Raw genomic sequence first — 19,600 nt, forward strand, 5'->3', positions numbered from 1 at the left:
CCTGTTAGTACTTTTTAGTGACCCCTCCCAACAGTGTGTTTGTGTTTTCAAAACCAACTCTCCCAAGTTCAGTATATTTGAAACACACAGGTTACCATGATTTTCATAAAGAAAATAGGCATTGTCTTGTAGAATAAGATCCAGTTGTACTTTGACCATCTGTAACAAAATTTGTATTGATTAAAAGCTTCAGTGTTTCAAAATCCTTTGTCAGGGCTGCATTCTAATACTTATAGCAAAATCATCCAAATAATTCCATATATTCTATGACGTTCTTTTCAATTTTTAAAAAAAAGAATATTGGAAAAGGTATATGACACTCTAAGAGCATTTTCATTCATGCTCGGGGCTTCTGTGCTACATCTGCTACCCTCTGTTCAAAGATATTTTTACACACACACACACACATTTGGTTTATGATCTTAAGTTTAAAAACACTTCTGATTTGAAGCAAATTTTCTCACGGCCAAAATTCTGTAGCATGTTAAGGCAACACCATTAGTACATTGGGACATCTTTTTTTTTTTTTTTTTGAGGCTGTACAATCGATGCAATAGTTAATTATTAATCTGACTGGCATCTGTAATGAAAAAGTGAGTGCTCTTGCTTTTAGGCCATAGAGCAGTATGTAAATCTCTTGTGTGGCTGCAATCATAATATTCCTGCAGCTATGGTGTCACCTATTGTAATTTTTCTGCTAATAAACAAATTTGAACTAGCCAGGAATCCTAAATTTTGAGACTCGTTGTTTATCTCAAATATACTCCAGAGAAATCGTAATGCAGTCCTGCTTTGAATTTAATTTAAACAGGAACAGGCAAAACAAATCTCTATGGAGGACGTTTGACAATAATAAAATATTTCTCCCAGCGGGTGAGCTGGTAGCAATTGTATTGTTGCAATACAAGCTCACGTTTCAGTAGGTCATTACCATCATAACAAGCCCTTGGACCAACTGGCATGGACATGCAACATTGAGCCCCTGATGGGCACATTATTTCAGACCTTTAACTTCATGGAGAACAAGACAAATACTCCTGGGAAAGGAGGATTATATTTTGAAATCCCTTTCTTTTCTATTTTGTTTCATAATAAGATGCAGTGTACAATCAATCTACTGCTACTTGTTTCATTCTGTTTTCTCCACGCTACCGAGGGGCACCAGAAGCTAGACTTAGAGATTTGAAAGGGCCAGAAACAATGACTTAAACGCTCTATGTCTATTGGACTCTGGAACTTTCCATTTCATGTGTACATCACTGTGGACGAAACGAAAACCTTAAGCATTGCTCTCTTTTGACAGTTTAATCACAAAGTAAATCTCACAGTAACAAAGTATACCTAAAGTTTTTGCACAGGCCCAAGAACGAAATATTCTATTTCAGTTCTATTTCGTTTCTACCTCTTATCTACGTCAGCAACTTGCAAAAACAGAGGTAACGGGAATCATTCCAACAAATCAATTTTGTTTTGTGTTGGTGTTTTCATTTTTTAGTAGGAAAAAAAATAGGTATTTTTGAACCAAACCTAATTTTAAAGCACAGGATAGGGCCAAATGAGCAGGATTAAAAAAAAAAAAAAAAGATTGGGTGATACTCCGCACAAGTTTTTAGCAGGTATTTCCATTCTATCTCCATTATCTGGGGCATAGCCAGAAGATGTGGCTTGGGAATTATCAAAGAAAATGTGTTCTCCACACTTGTGCTATGCTGCAGAAGCATGAAGGCATGAGGGGTGGATGTGAGGGGGTGGGAGAAAGTGGAGCTGAAAACCATGCAAATACATTCCATTGGCTTTGTGAGTTAAAAAATAAAGAGGTTAAGTCCTTTTGTCTTGATATTTTAAAAGAAGATAGTCTAAAATCTCATAAAAACTCAGAGCCAACGTCTGAAAAGGCTTTTTATTTTCTAGGACATTCCTGGCTTATTTGAGAAAAGTATAAAACTTTAAAGCAGTGGTTGCCTCATCTTATCTTTGCATGAGGATCACCTGGAGATGTTTTTTCAAAACTATTCCAAAGCCCAGGCCAATTAAACCCCAAATTTCAGTATGAGCACCAGGCATTTTTAACACTCTTCACGTGATTCCAATATTCTGCCAAGTTCCATAACCACCATTTCCAAAAAAATTAACTCCTTTATACACAATAGGTGAAATAAAAGTGATACCTTAACATAAATACAGCCCATTTGTCAAAGCCCGTCATTTATATATTGAGAAACACGCGTCAAAATCCTATTGTTATTTCTCTTTTACACCTGAGGCAACCATGATAAACACATCAGTACCAGCAAAGTCACTCTGTAATAATTCTAAATTATAAAAACCAACAAGAGAATTCTGATGTAAAAGTTTTCAAAAGCATGCGTGCCTGTGTGTGTGTATTGTGTGTGTGTGTGTGTAAAACACATACTTTGAAATGAGGACCTATTGGAAAGAATTACAGGCATAATTTTCCTTCTTAGGTTTGTCTCTTGCAGGGTCTCAGTTTTACCCAAATATTTTGAAATTGTCCAGAGTAAAACATGTCACATGCAACGCTGGGCTATGGCCACTCAAAAGACATTCAATCAGGAAAAGACAAGTCTGAATCCTGTGGCCAGCTCGTGTACCTTAGTGATTTAGGTAATTGTGCGCCTCTAAATCGGATGCGGTGTTATCAGCTTGTTTCTCTAGAGAGCCGGCCACCTCGGAAAGGTGAGAAACATGGTGGGCAAACACAGTGACAGGAGGCCATCCAGATAAGCCGAGAAGCCAAGGAAGCAGGGATTAGCACCTCGGAGATGGTGCCAGGAGGGGCTGGTGGATGAACGGCGGACGCTGAGCAGCAAGGGCCCTCACCTCTCTGGAAGAAAGAGCCAGGCAGGGTCCACTTGCGGTCAGCAGTGCTGTGTAAACCTCTTGAATTCCAAGACAGCTCCCCAACCTCACTCAGCCTCACCTTTCTAGAAGCTCTGCAACTGATGCCCCCTCGGGAAATCCTGCCGGCCCCTCTGCCTGGCGCTGCTCCACGGACCCAGCAGCTCGCTGGCTGCCAAGCTCAGAGCCGGCACCTGATTTAATTGTGGGTGGAGGGAAATAATAGGTTATCTCTAGCAGGTTTTAATAGGATCTTAAAATAGGGGGAAAGTTTTCTGTTATGACATTGACATAGAGGCGATGATTTGGAGTAAAGTAGGATGATGTGAGACGCTTTAAGATTAAATAAGAGCTATATAAAGGCTTGTCAGAATGAATTCTAATGTGCTTGAGACACTTTGCATACTCTTAAATATGCAAAATGTCTCTTGGCACCCTAGAATTCATTCTGACAAGCCTTTATATAGCTCTTCTTTAACCTCGTACCTTATTCTTAGGGAACAGGTAACTCAGAGATATTCTCTGAAGGAAAGCCACAAAGGGCAGTGTTTTATTGATTTGGTTCTTAAGTGGGGGGAGGGGAAAAAAAGAAAACACCATACGAAAGAGCAATCAAAAGTGGAAGCATGTTTAATATTGCTCTACCGTCATCCTGAAAGGCATAATAATTTGAGTTACACATCTGAACTGATTGGAGTTACAGAATCATATCTCCTTTTTGCATTTAACAATATATACAATATAAAATAAATACATTTACACAAATGGACATTTGCTGGAGCACACAGTATGGTACACATCACAAAAATATACAATTGATTGCTTTACAGATGTGAAGCCCATCTACAGCTATAGACAAGGTTTTATTATTATTATTATTCTTTTTACTACTGGCTATAATGCAACTCCTGGATTATTATAAGCAGTTTAAATTTTTTTTGTCCTTTTACGATCTTTGCACATAAGACTGCCATAAAATGTTTTCCTAGGCAGGTAAACAGAGACGCTTAAATAATTAAAATACAATCACCAACACTCATTTTCTCTTCTATAAGAAAAATAGCAGTTTTAAATTTTTTATATCTTTTATGTTATCATTTAAATGCAAAATAGTGGAATAAATACAACAATCTGATCTGATTGAAACACAAGTGTAACTACAGGTAGTCACACAATCATATTGCTTAAATAAGAACCAACCTAAAAGAAGCGAAAGGAAAATGAAAATTATATGGCTAAAACATACACCTTGAGAACTTTCCAGTACTTCACATTAAGTAAATGGTCTTGCTTGAAACTTGAAAAAACTTACCTCCAGCGAGGTTTAAGATGAAGCGTTTACCCTAAAGCCCGTGCAATTCTTTTAGATCTAAATTTTAGTTGTGAAGTTTCCTATTAGTGAGATGCTTGTTCTTTTGTAATGCGGAGAGTCAATTGAACTGAAAACTAAAAATTGTTCTTCATTCTTTTTACATTTCTCCCTCTCAGGTTTTTAGCTGGTTGGCTTTTACTTCTGAAGCCCAGGTACTTCAATGTGATACAGTGAAAACAATGTATATATTGTATATATTTTATTTCTATAGATAGTGTGGTTGAATAGTAGTAACTTAAACCCTGCACAAACTTTCTGGAAAATAATCTTTTGAAACACTTACATATATAAATAATCTTAGAGAATCAGCACCTTTTTTCCCAGGAGTTGTATTTTCCATTGTTATTTTTTCAAGGGATGTGCCAATTTCTGAACTCCTATCACAGCTATAAATTTCAAGTTATTGACCATCTGAATGAATTGCTAATGATGATTTATCTAGAATCACACTACAGTCACTTCTCTACTGAGAAACCACAATCTACGATATAATCCCATATAGCTAATGATAGATACACAGTATTCCTAGCACTAGGCTGATGAGACATCAACCCAAGGTATTTTGTTTAAAGCACACAAAGTAGCAACAGTTTTGGAAACGTGTCCGCACCAAAAAAGTTTTGCAACAACACAGAGCGAGTTAATAACAACATCTGAGAGATGATTGAGTGAAAGCCATATATACAGCATTTAAAAATTAGACTTATCTATATTCTTGAAATATTCAAAGTTTTATTTCTAAGCTATACATTGGTATTCTATAATAAACCATTAGAGAAATTATTCCTTGTTTTGAAAATATTATTATGATTCTGATGTGTATCTGTTTGTAATGAATACTTGTTTGGAGTCTCAATCTCTTAATTATTATTAGGAAGAACCTTATTAATGGTAAGGAATAGAATATACTACTGTAGTCTCCTGAGGAATTGTACATCCAATATTGTCTCTAATTCTACCCTGTGTCTAAAAGCACACACCACAAGAATCCAAACACCACAAGAAGAACAAGACAACAGTCTTTGAATGCAACATAAAATTCAGAAAAGCACAGCAAACATGAAACATTGAAAAGCTGAACTACATTTCTTTTGTTTGTTAGGATTACAATTTTAATTACATTTGTGTACATAGAATAAGACTGTTCACATAATACAGGGAGCAGCTACTAACACTGGTCCATTGGTATAGCATTTGATGGAGGTTACTGTTTATTGGTTATTCAGCGATTGTAGATTTCAGGGGCATCTAATTGATTTCTTCATTAGATTACACCTCTTAACAGTCTGGAACCTGACTGACTTTCTTGCTGTGACAATACTGGTGGAAAAGTACATAGATTGGCTTAGCTCTTGGTAAAAACTGCAGATTAATTTTAACAAACATTCCTAAATGAATCAACTCATAAAGATTGGGTTTTAGAATTTGGTCAGGCGTCTGCTGTCTTTGATGATTTTTTTTTTTTCCCCAAATCCTGGCATTTGCCTTATTGCCTCTAAAGTGAATACTGGCTCACAGCTCCTTCAGGGATAAAGTCTGTAACTTTGCAAACAGGCAGTATTTCATTCCTAACCACCGTGGCAGCTAGAAATCCTATGGCAACTGGACCTCCCAGGGAGAGAGGCGCGCTCCTGATCACTCTACGGATCTATATTCCAAGTGCAGTGACCACTCGGAGTCACTGCAGGTGTAATCTAATCCTTTGTGTCAAGTGAACACTTAGGTAAACTGGAGCTCATGTTAAGAAACTGATGTTTGGGACCAGACTGGCACACAACATAAATTGCATCCGTGAAAGTATGCACCTTCCTCTCAACTATTGCTTGAGTAAGTTAAATTCCCATATTAACAAATGGCTGAAAAGTGGTAAAGCTGGTACAAAAAAATCTCCATTTGTAAGAAGAAAACGAAACATTTTTTTAAAAATCTTCCTTCAGGATTCATTTGTCCTTCATTATTGTTCGTAATTGTTCAAAGCCAGCACAAAATTGCAGTATTCTTATTTCTCTTTAGTATTGCATGAATGAATAAAGCTTAAACTATTCCCTGAAAAAGTTACATAGTAGCTAAACTAACAAATACCTGGAAGACTTGAAAAAACAATTAAGGAATCAAATGGCTGTAACTGATTTAGATGGAAAAGCAATGATAAGAAGCAGCCGATGCAACGTTGCTTAAGTCATCTAATTAGAGGCTGCTCCCGTGGAATCTAATACTGCACTCAGTCAATTTGTGTGTGTTGCACTGTACTTTTAGGTACGTCGGTTCTGTCTCTTTGATTCCTTAGTCATTGGGGACGTTATGGTTCACAAGAAGTTCACTGGTATCCATATTATGGATCTCCATCCTTTGGCAGGGCTGGCTTCCATAGCTCTCCAATTAGAGACCTCTTTTAAAAGTTCAGCAGCAGAAGGAAGGAAGGAAAGAAGGAAAAAAGGAAGGAGGAAAGGAAGGAAGGGAAAAAAGAAGGAAGAAGGGAGGGAGGGAAAGAAAAAGAAAGGAAGGAAAATCTTCTTACAACTAGAGAGATTAAAGTTTAAAAGAAAGTGGAAGAATAAGAACAGGAGGGACAAGGGATACAGGAGAAGGAAGGAAGGAAGGAAGAAGGAAGGAATGAAGGAGAGGAAGACTAGGGAAGGAGGAAAAAAATAACGAGGAAAAGAAAGTGAGAAAAGATACGGAGAAAAGATGAGATCAAGGTAGGAAGAAACTCATCAGGAAGACAGGGAGAAATCTGAAAGCTGCTTCATAGTCTTGCTGCTAAATCATGAGTGCAGTCTTTGTTGATTTTTGACGTTGTTAACTAAACTCTTAAGTTTCTTTGACATCACTCTTGGGTTTATTCTCCCTTTTTCAGCGTGCAGGATAGGATGGCCCCGGGAAGCCTTTAGTCAGACCTTGGCCTCCAGCATTTCCAAAAAAAGTTTGTGCATGGGGACTTTGCCTTCCAGTTTGATGTTGTAGAAATGCTGCACAGCCTTGGTGGAGGTCTGCCTCAGAAGCGGCAGCGTCATCAGCATCTTGCCAGCCCTGCGAGGGTCTTCCATGTGCTGGCCGGCCTCATAATCCTGCAGGGCCTCATGTAAGACATCCTGAAGCTTCTGAACAGCTTCGACATCTTCTATGTGCATGGAGTCTACAAGCAAAGCCAAGAAGATAAACAACAATAAAAAACATGGCAATTCGAGTTGTGAAACTTAAGTCTTATTCTTGAACTTCTCTATGCTGTGAATTGCTCAGGGATTTCCAAAATCTCCATTTTATTTTTCTAAATTTCGCTGCAATAGATAATTTCCAGTGCTGACTTAGGGCGTGGGAATTACTACAAAAATCCATTATTTCAAACCTGTGGGTTTTTCCCTCTGGAATCTGAGCAAGAGAAGACTTTAACAGAATACAGTCTTGGCTGTTTTATTCATTATTTCATTCATATATTTATTCATTCATTCAACAATTATAAAAGGCCATCTGTTAAAAAATTATCCTAAGTGCCATGGAGGTAATGTTGTCTAAAATTCAGATCTTGTACTCAAAAAGCCCATATTTCCCAAAAGGGTAAAAAAGAAGCTGATAACCAAAACTGTAAGATGTTCATGAAAATACATTGAACCTAACATTATGTTCCATTGTAAACTATACACAAATCACAATAAACTGCTCATCTTTCCAGAATTTTTCGTGTTCTCTTAACAATTCATTAAAGCATCCTTACCTAGTCTGCTTCTCTACAGAAAAACACGTGAAGTCTTTAATGAATTCTGAAATACTTTCCACATTTGTGAAGGCGAACTTTGCCCATAAGTGACTAATTTAAAAACCTAATTCAATCAAGCAAGGAAAGGGTTAACAGGGTTGCCACAATTACTCTTGCGAGAAATGTGAGATGTGAAGGAAAAAATAAAAGTTACAGCTCTAGCTCTAAAACAGACACTTAATTATATACAAGTTTGAATCATTTAGCATGTTTTATTGATTCTGATGACAGTTTATCTGTTAATTACACATAATGGAGTCTTTGGGGGGTTCTTCATGTTTAATAATTCTAGTTCTCTGAGAATGCAGAGCTCTGAGATATATGTAGTTAGCCTAATCTTTCATATAATTCAAATATCAGATCACATGCCCAAAAAGAGAGAGGAAATGTAATTTAAAATCAAGTAGCTAAACATATGATGGAAAAGAATTACGGCAAGGTAATTAAAAGACTGATGGCTATAACCAGTAAATGCTTTTAAAACTTCTAGGTATTTTCTTTACTGTTTTGTTTTGATTTTTACATTGCCATTGTAAAATTGTTGATTCATGAATTGACCATTGTTAACAACCAATTTCTTTAAAAGAGTTTTAGGGGACGTCCCTGGTGGTACAGTGATTAAGACTCCATTCTCCCAATGCAGGGGACAAGGGTTTGATCCTCAGTCAGGGAACCAAGATCCCACAGGCGGCAAGACGCAGCCAAAAAATTTAAAAATTAAAAAACTTGAAAAAATGAAAAAGAGCAGAAAAATATAATAACTAAACCATTTCTTAAATACTTGTTTTTGGGTGTGGCCTCTGATAAGCACTTTATCAGTGCTTATCTCATTCATTTCCCAACAGCCCTGTGAGTCAGGTGGCAGTGCTAGTAAGCGTCAGAGTAGGATTAAACTCAGGTGTCTTTGAATCAAAGTATGTTGCCAGAATTTATAACACTGGACATGACATTTCCTTTAAAAAATAAAAGAGTTGAAATTGTCCTCTGAGCTCATCTCACTCAACTTTCCATCTTCATCAAAAATCTTGTCTACGACATTTCTAACGATGACACTGCCAGTTGCATGGACAGCTTTCTACGTAACAAGGAAAAGAACTAATTGTTAGAAATGTCTTCTTCATCTTTTCCCAAATCTGTGTCCAACTGCCATCCTTTGGTCCTGGTTCTAACTACCGAAACCATACAGGATACATTTTCTTCTTCGACATGGCAGATCTTTAAATGCTTGGAGTCAGCTGTACGGTCACCTCGGCCCCCACCCCAAGTCTTGCCTTCCCCACTGCTCTTGCCCAGCAGGAGATATATTATAGAATGTCACAGGAAATGAGGCGAGGACAAATAGCAGAGAGATATGCTCACAAACAGCAATTAAGACTTCAAACTATTCTTTAAAGGCGGTGATTTAGCTTGAGAGATTTAAAAATGATTTAATCAAATTACTATGATAATTTAACTTCCCATTTACAGAAAAGATTCTAACTCATTTTAGCTTAACCCATTCTCGGATCTGCTAATATTTTAAATGCAAACTCACTAAATCTGAACTATTTAATTAGACCATGATTCAGCTGGCAGACTGCTGAAGAAAATATTAATCTCCATTAGGGATCCTAGTTCAAGTTCTGGCTCCGCAGCTTTAATCTGTGTTTTATTCTTGGGGCTAAATTTACACATTTATGCCAAGCTCAATAGAACTGGCATTACTTTATGTAATTATTTAATTTGGTTGTTGGTACTTTTTTTTAACTTTATGTTTTAAAGGAAATTGTCCCAGTATTTGCGCTGATGGGAACCAACTAAATTTAATAATGGAAACCATAGGTTTATGAACTAATCAGACAGAGCAAAGCTGAACATTAAAAACACAGAGTGAGCTGCTAAGAAAAAATAAACCTAGGATTTCTGGGTTCAAGCCCAGACCCATTAAATAAGAAAACTGGAGCAGCATGCAGGACATTAGTAGTTTTTAAAATCTAGGTGATTCTGTGGTCAAGTCAGAGTTGAGAATCAGTCAAATAGACAGTAAGACAAATGGTATTCTAAAATAATCAAGATTCCAAAAGACAACCAGAGATCAAATGATATATATAACCTCAACCATATTTTAAGTTCCAACATCTAATAATAAAACAGAAACCTTTTGTTAAATTCCAGTACTTTCCTCCATGAAGTGGGACCGTAAAGGGACATATCTAATTCAGATCGTTTACTTTGGGAAGACAGCTAAATATCCTTATACTAATAGCTGCAAAATCCATTGAGACTTAGAGCCATGGCAAAAGAAGATTTTTATTTTTACATCTTATCTGGAACAGAACACTGTCCTTCTCAATGGTAAAGTTATCCATTACTGTGGCATTAGGTACAGCCAAATGCCCACGTTCTATTTGGAAACTGTCTTCAGGATTTGTAGCTCATTCTTGGCAATATTTTCTCAATGATGCCAAATCTTATTTTGAGGATGGAATTGAATATTAGACACAGACGAAGCATATTCAGAGTCAAGCCTGACACACATTATCAACTGATACTCAGCCATCTTTTCCATGGAACACAGGTGTTGATTTTCTTTAGTTTGTAAGCTGCCTACATGAAGAGGGGCAGTAAGGGCTCAGCCAATGTGACTCCCTCTCTAATCACCGAAGCAATGAAATGTAGTATGATGAAAAAGAGAAGTGAGCAAAAGCCTACTTTCTAAAAGCAAATTTGTGTCTCCAAATTTTTGTATACGACTGTAAAGAGTCTAATGAAGTGATCTCAGTTAACCAGCTGAGATATTGAAGAAACTGTGTTGCCCACTATGGCAAAATGACTCCTGATTAACCCAGTTAGACTTAAGTTTTCAAAAAGGTGCCAATTATAAAGTTTGGATTAAAAATCAGTAAACTGTATTCCAGGAAGTTGGTAGTTGTGTCACCAAACACTTTTAATCTCTCCAAATCTGCACATAACTAGATAGCAAAACTAAAAACCACAGACAACACTTAGCAGAAACACGAAGTGACAAGATATCCAAAACATACACACACAAACACACACAATCAGAATTATAGTGCGTGTGTCTGTCTGTGTTCCTAGCTCTGTCCACTGAGAAGATTCAGGAAGGATGGTCAACCTAGGGATGTAGTAATGGGTACCACCGGCACCCAAGCTGTAATCAGATTCCAAGTCCCAGCCAGGAAATATTAAGGAAGAATATGGAACTCCTTGGGCTTCCCAGGTGGTGTGAGTGGTAAAGAACCTGCCTGCCAATGCAGAAGACATAAGAGACGTGAGTTCGATCCCTGGGCCGGGAAGATCCCCTGGAGGAGGGCACGGCAACCCACTCCAGTATTCTTGCCTGGAGAATCCCATGGGCAGAGGAACCTGGTGGGCTACAGTCCATAAGGTCGCAAAGAGTCAGACACGACCGAAGCGACTTAGTGCACACACACATATAGAACACCTTGTCATGATAACTAGGAAGGAGAGTATCTACAACTACTAAGTCATTCAAAAAAGATTCCATACACTGACCTGCAGAGGTTCCCACTGATGCTATGGGGCAATTTAAAAAGAATTATAATTGCAACTGACTGAAATCCACTGAATCTGTTTAAATACAAGTTTTTATAATGACATTTTAAAAAGAGTGCTGTTTCATTATCTCGAAAACTTGTAAATTTTAAGTAGAAATAATCAAGCATTTATCCTTTTTTCCCACATTCACTCTGTGACTCTGGTAACCAAGACAAAGACTCTCTGTGTAAAAGTATCCCCACTACAGAATGAAAAAAGAAAGGTCACAATACAAATCACCATGGATTTAGGGAATGAGTTCCAACGGCTGCTGGGCTTCCCTGGTGGCTCAGACAGTAAACAATCCACCTTGCAATGCAGGAGACCCAGGTTTGATCCCTGGGTTGGGAAGATCCCCTGGAAAAGGGAAGGGCTACCCACTCCAGTATTCCTGCCTGGAGAATCCCATGGACAGAGGAACCTGGCAAGCTTACAGTCCATGGGGTCACAAAGAGTTGGGTGCAACTGAGGGACTAACACTTTCCCTTGCTTCACCAAAGAGCTGCTAACATCACGCAAAAAAGTGAGACAGCCAGACATCATGTGTCTGCCCAAGAATAACATGCCACCTATAGGTCTAGAAACTGAATCTGATTATGCTGTTTTGGATCCTGTCGCGGGTTTGCACAAGATGCCAAGGCCAGAGAAACAAGATGAGCTGCCCCTACAGGGTGTAAACGGCAAAGTTTGCACTGTGGGGAACTCTGCAGGGCAAATGTCTTGGCTTTTGCAAGAGACAAACTCTAAGAATGTGAAAATGAAAGAATAAATTTTACATGGAAAGAGACTTCACAGATCCATAAGGAGAAGACAATGTTTTTTAAAGGGCAAGACTAAACTATCAAGTCTGGGGATATACATTCAGCAATAAAGCCATTGTAAAAAGCTAACTGTAAAAGTTGGGAGGAGAGTGGTTACTTACATGGAAAGGGAGGGGATTGAGATTGGGACAGAACAATTGAGATTGGACACAACTTGACCTTGTTCATTGTGACAGGTAGCAAAATGGTCCCAAAGATACCCAGATTGTCTATCTCTGCAACCTGAATGTTACCCTGTATGGAAAAAGGGACTTTGATATAGGACAGTATCCTATATTATCCATGGGCATTCAGTGAAATCAAGTGTCCTTTTAAGAGGGAGGGGGGGAAAAAAGGCAATGTCACCACTGAAGCAAAATGGTACAGGAATGGCTCTGAAGATGGTGGAAAGAACCACGAGCCAAGGATTATAAGGAACACCACAGTGGAAGCTGTAAAAGGCCAGGAGCCAGATTGTCCTATAGAGTTCCCAGAGGCAGTGTGGCCCTGTCCATACCTTGTTGTTAACCTGGTGAAGCTGATCAGGACTTTTGACCTCCAGAACTGTAGGACAATAAATTCGTGTGGTTTAAAGCCATGGGAGCTTCCTTGGTGGCTAAGTGGTAAAGAAACCTGCAGTGCAGGAGATGATGGAGACATGGGTTCGATCCCTGGGTCGGGAAGATCCCCTGGAGTAGAGTACAGCAACCCACTCCAGTATTCTTACCTAGAGAATCCCATGGACAGAGGAGCCTGGCAGGCTTCAATCTATAGTCAAAAAGAGTTGGACACAGCCGAGTGATTTACACTTTCAAGTCACATATTTGCTTTTGTATGTGTATGGGTGTGTTAGTTTGTGTTTTACATTAAAATGGTGAGAGACATAGAGAGAGGTAGAGAGAAACTTGATGAAAATGTCCTTTCTAGAAAGTAGTGAGTTGAGCAGAATTCCTATCAAGACTACAGAAACAGTTGGCAGAAACACCAAGGAAGCTGCACACACATCAAGTAGGGGGTTGGATCATAACACCTTGTAGGTAGGTCTTTTCTAACCCAGAGAAGTTGCAATTCTAATACTGCAAATAAAAATAACTCTGAGGAGACTGGGCTTGACACGTACACACTACTGTATATAAAGTACGTAACTACTAATAACTGACTAATAATGAGGGTCAGTGGTCAAGAATCCAACTGCTGATGCCAACTCTAATCCAACTGGATATGCAGGAGATCTAGGTTTGATCCCTGGGTGGAGAAGATCCCCTGGAGAAGGAAATGGCAACCCACTCCAGTATTCTTGCTGGAAAAATCCCAAGGACAGAGGAGCCTGGCGAGCTACAGTCCATAGGGTCGCAAAGATTTGGGCATAACTGAACACACAGCAGTGATCACTGAGCATGGTAAGAAACATTCAAGAACCAGCTCTATTTTTACATAGGATTTTGAAACATCACAATATGCAAATAAGGGTTGCATTAAATCAAAAAACAATCTACTTTCCTAATATGTCTTCAAAAATAAAATAACCCAAAGAATGATGGCAGATTTGAGCAAAAACTAAAAAGAAGTAGAAAAGACGGAAAGGCATTAAGTTTGCTTTTTTATTTGTGTGATAGTATTAACTATGGTTTTGTCTGGGTAAGAGTTGAGAATAAGCTTCTACCTGCCAAAAAAGACCTACCTATATTAATTTCTTACAAAATCTGGTAAACATTTTGGCTTCAACTATTTTTGTAACTTTCCTGAGTAGTTTTATACCATAACTCTCTACAAAGACAGTAAGAAGATAAAGGAAGCATAAGCAAGCACATGTGCTCAGCAGTGTCCAACTCTTTGCGACCCCATGTACAACAGCCTGCCAAGCACCTCTGTCCAGGGGATTTCCCGGGCAAGAACACTACAGTAGCGTTGCTATTACCTCTTCCAGGGGATCTTTCCAACCCAGGGATTAAACCCGCACCCTTGCATTGCAGGTGGATTTTTTTTTTTTTTTTAACCACTGAGCCACCTGGGAAGCCCAAGATAAAGGAACTGGAGACAAAATTCAAAATGAAACTTAAAATATTAATTTAGGCTGGCAGATCTGAAACTGCACTTGGTAATGTCTTACTCACTGACCACTTTAAAGACGTGGGATATACTTATTTGTAAAACAAACAGCTTATCGATAGCAAGGGACAGAGGGTCCAACCCTCTGTCCTCAAGTAGTCTCACATCTTTTATCGGCTCGCTTCTGTTACCCATAAAACGATACTGGAGATGTCTACTCAAACAGGCAGGTTGTGGGAATCTAAAAAAATTTCCTGGCAGAGGCTCAAAACTAAAATAGAAATGTCTACAGAAAGATACTAAAAATGGATAATCTCTTGTCCATTAGCTAAAACGGTCTCCTGTGTATCAAATCAGCAAACTCCATTAAAATTTCAATAAAACTGTTTGAGGACCCAGTAGATACTAAAGAGCTGTTTTTACTCCTTTACTAATTGTTCCGATCTGTGAAGATGTTACTATTTCTCTATTACAAATTCAACACAAATACACATACCACACATGAAATCTAAGACCAAAGGCATTATCCTCTTTTAAAAGTAACTGAGAGTTAAAATTTTAGGCCAGTTAGGAGAAATAAGGTGCTATTTAATTCATCTGCCTGATTTTACAGAGAAGAAGCCATGCATTCTTAAAGGAGGTAAAAATCTGAAATTGGAGATTAGGGGAAAAAAATCTCTGCTTTAAGGTAAAATGCATACACACACAGTACACAAATAGATTATATAGAGTATTTGTAATATTACTTCACTGGGGACCTATTAGGAAAAACGTATCTAAACAGCCTACCCTAAGAAGAATATGTGGTGTTGGAGAAGACTCTTGAGAGTCCCTTGAACAGCACAGACATCAAACCAGTCAACCCTAAAGGAAATCAATCCTGAATATTCATTGGAAGGACTGACGCTAAAGCTGAAACTCCAATACTTTGGCCACCTGATGCAAAGAGCCAGCTCAGAAAAGACACGGAACAGACCATGATGCTGGGAAAGACTGAGGGCAGGAGAAGGGGGCGACAAAGGATGAGATGGTTGGATGGCATCACTGACTCAATGGACATGAGGCTGAACAAACTCTGGGAGATAGTGAAGGACAGGGAAGCCTGGCGTGTTGTAGTCCCTGGGTTCGCAAAGAGTCAGACATGACTGAGTGACTGAACAAGAAGAGTGATCATGAAAAATAAGATTGAGAGACACTAAAGTTGTATGAGGTTCCAAACACACTGATTAAATATGGCCCCATTCCAGCCTCCAATAGAAATCATCAACTTTTCAATCCCTGAAATTACACCACATTCTGTACATATACCATTTGTATTTGAGAACGAAATACTGTCATGAGATGAGGATAATCACTTATGATTTAAAATTGATGACCAAAATATCATTTGCAGCTCGATATCAATTTGATGTTATTACTCCAGAAGTGGGATTCCCAGATGGCACAGTGGTAAAGAATTCGCCTACAATACAGGAGATGCGGGTTTGATCCCTGGGTCAGGAAGATCCCCTGGAGAAGGCAATGGTAACCCACTACCACAGTCTTGCTGGGAAAATCGCATGGACAGAAGAGCCTGGCAGGTTACAGTCCTGGGTGTCACAAAGAGTCAGACACGACTGACCGTGCATACATGCACACTCTTGAAGTACTGTGTAGAAGTAAAAAGAAAACTCAACTTGAACATGTAGATTCTATTTATTCTCAAACAGCCCAGGGTTAAAATTGCTCTAGGTTGGGGGTGGATCTGGAGTGGCAACAGTTGGCACGTGAGGGGTGGCTATGGAACTTGAAGCTCTTATGACTTAAGCAAAGAGAACGATCGGACTAAAAGTAATTCTTAATCTTAAAGTGCTTTTAATCTTGCACTGCATAAAAGTGAGTATATTACCTTGGGGCTAGTGATGATAGTTTTCAATAAATCTTAGACAAAAGAATCAAAAGAACCAATTGAGAGAATAGAATCATATGCTATAATCTTACCTAAAATGCTTACAGCACTATCTTACTCTCTTTATGTCTCATGAAGACAAAGTGAATTCTAGAATCATAGAATTCCCCAAATGGAAAGAATTCTAGAGATTAGTCAAAACCTCTTGGTTAATGTGTCAGAAAGCTGGGGCCTTACAAGGCCAATGTTCAAATTGTGACCTAGATTCTCCTTTTAAAATTCAATCTCACGAGATGTATCAGGGTGCAATATTTCTCAAGAGATTGTTGTTCTCTATCCAAAATAGAGAATATGTAGTTGAAATGAGCCTATAAAGTTTCTTACCTTCAAATATAAGTGGAATAATTAGAGTTTTCAAATATTAGAATATCGTAATCACAGTATTGTTGCTGTTGTTTAGTTGCTCAGTCATTTCTGACTCTTTGTGACCCCGTGGACTATAGCCTGCCAGGCTCCTCCGTCCATGGGATTTCCCAGGCAAGAATCCTGGAGTAGCTTGTCATTTCCTTCTCCAGGGGATCTTCCCAACCCAGGGACTGAACCAGTGTTTCCTGCAAGGGTAGGAGGATTCTTTACCACTGAATCACCAGGGAAGCCCTAATTACAGCATTAGCTCACGATACATTGGGATTTTTGGCTGTGTACCTAAAGACAGGGAATATACTTTCAATGGCTTTCTGGTGTTATAAATATTCCTGAATTCATATGTGACAGAAACACAGCTACAAAAATTATGACAGCCATTATCAGGAAGCCAATTCCCTGTTTCCCAAGCATAAGCACAACATTTATAATTATTGAATAAAGACAGGTGTTTAAAATAAGCTGAAATTTAGATTAATGAGACAATGGTTGTTAACACCGACAGCCCGAAGGAGAATGCTGAGATATTATAACAATAAAGTAGATTTTTTTTCTCCACACAAAGTCTTTTACATTAACCTAAAATTTCTAAATATGAAAAGAAAAATTTACAAACTTTTTGGTATGTTTATGAGAAGTATTAAAATATATTCACATTGATGTATTTGGCAGCTTAAGAAACACTGGTTCCTAGCAAGATCTAATCTACAACTTTATTGATGTCCTTCAAATAATGGTTAAAAAATGGAATAAAACAGCATCATATTGGCAGTCTCAAACAAAATGACTTTCTGAGTGGTTTATCCCAAGCTAAAACAGTAGGGCTTACAGGTTGGATGGATGAGAGAAAGCTATATTTACGCGACGAAGGAGAGGTGACACCATGTAGAAATTAAAAGCCCTTATAGTGCTTAATCACTACTCCTTCATTACAGACTCTGATTCTGTTAGTTTTTCTTGGTACTGAGAAGCTGAAAAATGTTAGAATTACTCACAGGAGAATTTTGTGATGTGGAGAAGTAGCATACTACTGAATAACACTATGCTAGAAGAGAGGGTTTGTTGACTATTTCTGGCTTAACACATGAAAAATAAACTGACTAGTTCTTTAAAGAGTTTCTAATCACCACTCATTGCTCAAAAGTAGGTCACTTCCTCCCCCTCATATAGAAGAGAATGTGGGATTCGAACATCATATATCAAAATATTAATGATTATACTTCTAAACAACAGTGACAAATGCTGCTACTAATTAATTCGGGTATTTTAAATTATAATCCATAGCCATAAAGTATACAACTAATATCTAAAATTACAAAATTTTAGCAATTTTGATGATAAAGTTCTAGCATTGCACAGCATTCATGATTAGTTAATAATTCACAAAAAGCAATTTGAGACACAAAAGATACACAACACACTGGGCTATATTTTAAAAATAATTAACCAAGTAAATGTTTTAAATTAGAACCACTATACAATTTCCAGATAAAAATTCTTCCCAAACCATCACTGGATCTTTCATCCAATTATGAGAGATGCTTTAATGGGAAGTCCATACCAACTAATAAATTCTCAGAACATTTCTATCCCATCTCCCACTTTGGTCTTCCAGACAGCAGGGGTTTCTTCAGGGTTTGTGATGATGATGCCATGTGTCATAAAGAGTCATATTTTACAATTTCACAAGGGGAGGAGGAGAGAAGCGAGTGGTATTTTAAGGAAGAGGGGTCCATTCGCAATTAAAAGTGTGAAATGCTAAACTCCATTATGAAGACAAATAGCAAAGTACAACTTCATTGTTGAAAACAATTTCCCTCCTATCAGTCCAAGGATTCATGCATCAATATTGTAGATGAACTGTTAATTACAAAATCAATTAAAAATTATTCCTAAAAACAGTCACGCATCCCTGGCTCTCATGGGGGCAATTTGGGCAGAAGGTCTCATCTCACTAGGACCGCGCCAAATCACAAAGTCGTCATCCACAAGTAAGCAAAAGCAATCTGGTTTTTCATTTTTCAGCGCGGCTGAGCCCAGCCTGAGATTGATCGTCACATATGGCCCCAGAAAACAAACTGTCAATACCTTGAATGCTGCAGAATTTGAACAAATAGCCATCCGCCCATTCAAGCCACTCATTGCATCCCATTTAACAGATTTTATTGACAGTTTCCTTCTTGTAATTAAAGGGAAAACTACTGGCCGGCAACCAAGATAAAGTTCAAAGATAGGGTCAAAACAAAAGCAGATGGAGGGGCACGATGTGACTGTCAATGGTACATAGCATCAGAGCGTGTTATTGACACAGGTATCTAAAGATCGGCACGTCATTAAGGAGGGATCTATCCTGGACTTTATGCAAATGCTGAGAGAGACTTAAGACCACAGTCAAGCATCCAAAGAGGCACAAAGGCAAGAACAACAAAGCACCAACGATTTTTACTTATCAGAGTTTGTTCTCTATTTTAGCACATTTCAGTTCTCACGTAAAGACCGTTTATTCTCATAATTCTTAACCCTTACTACATAGGTAATACCTTTAAGGGAAATACTCCTTTGCAGAATTCGACTGCTGGAGAATTCCAGAAGGGAAGAAAACAGTATTCTCTGATAACCAGAATGAAAAGCAACACAACATATATGATTCCAATTAAAAAATTTGCATTATAAGGTAGGGGAATGATTTGCATGTCTAACTCATACTTATTTTCACTTGTGTAAATAAGACAAAGGACCTAATATTGTCCTGAGCGTGTCCATTTACACCACTGCCACTTTGGCTTTTGCTTTGCCATGATTTGTGTTAATGAACAATTTGGTGGTATAAGGGACACAGCCCTTAATAAGCAAATAAAATAAAAATAACTCCCTTTAAGTTGGTTTTTCTTTTCTTC

The 19,600-nt window shown here is 38.2% G+C and overlaps 1 protein-coding gene across 4 annotated transcripts in view; it reads right to left on the bottom strand.

Annotated features, from left to right (window-relative positions):
• Positions 1-3,471: 3,471 nt before the first annotated feature.
• The window catches only part of ESRRG (estrogen related receptor gamma), a 652,137-nt gene continuing 636,008 nt past the window's right edge, over positions 3,472-19,600 (bottom strand). For all 4 annotated transcript variants that reach the window (XM_027564442.1, XM_027564443.1, XM_027564444.1 and 1 more), the window contains one exon: positions 3,472-7,367. In XM_027564442.1, coding sequence (XP_027420243.1) covers positions 7,123-7,367 — 245 coding nt within the window. In that variant the 3' untranslated portion in view covers positions 3,472-7,122. The remainder of the gene's footprint in view (positions 7,368-19,600) is intronic.

The sequence above is a fragment of the Bos indicus x Bos taurus genome, chromosome 16 (assembly GCF_003369695.1).
Source record: "Bos indicus x Bos taurus breed Angus x Brahman F1 hybrid chromosome 16, Bos_hybrid_MaternalHap_v2.0, whole genome shotgun sequence".
NCBI classification, from domain to species: Eukaryota; Metazoa; Chordata; class Mammalia; order Artiodactyla; family Bovidae; genus Bos; species Bos indicus x Bos taurus.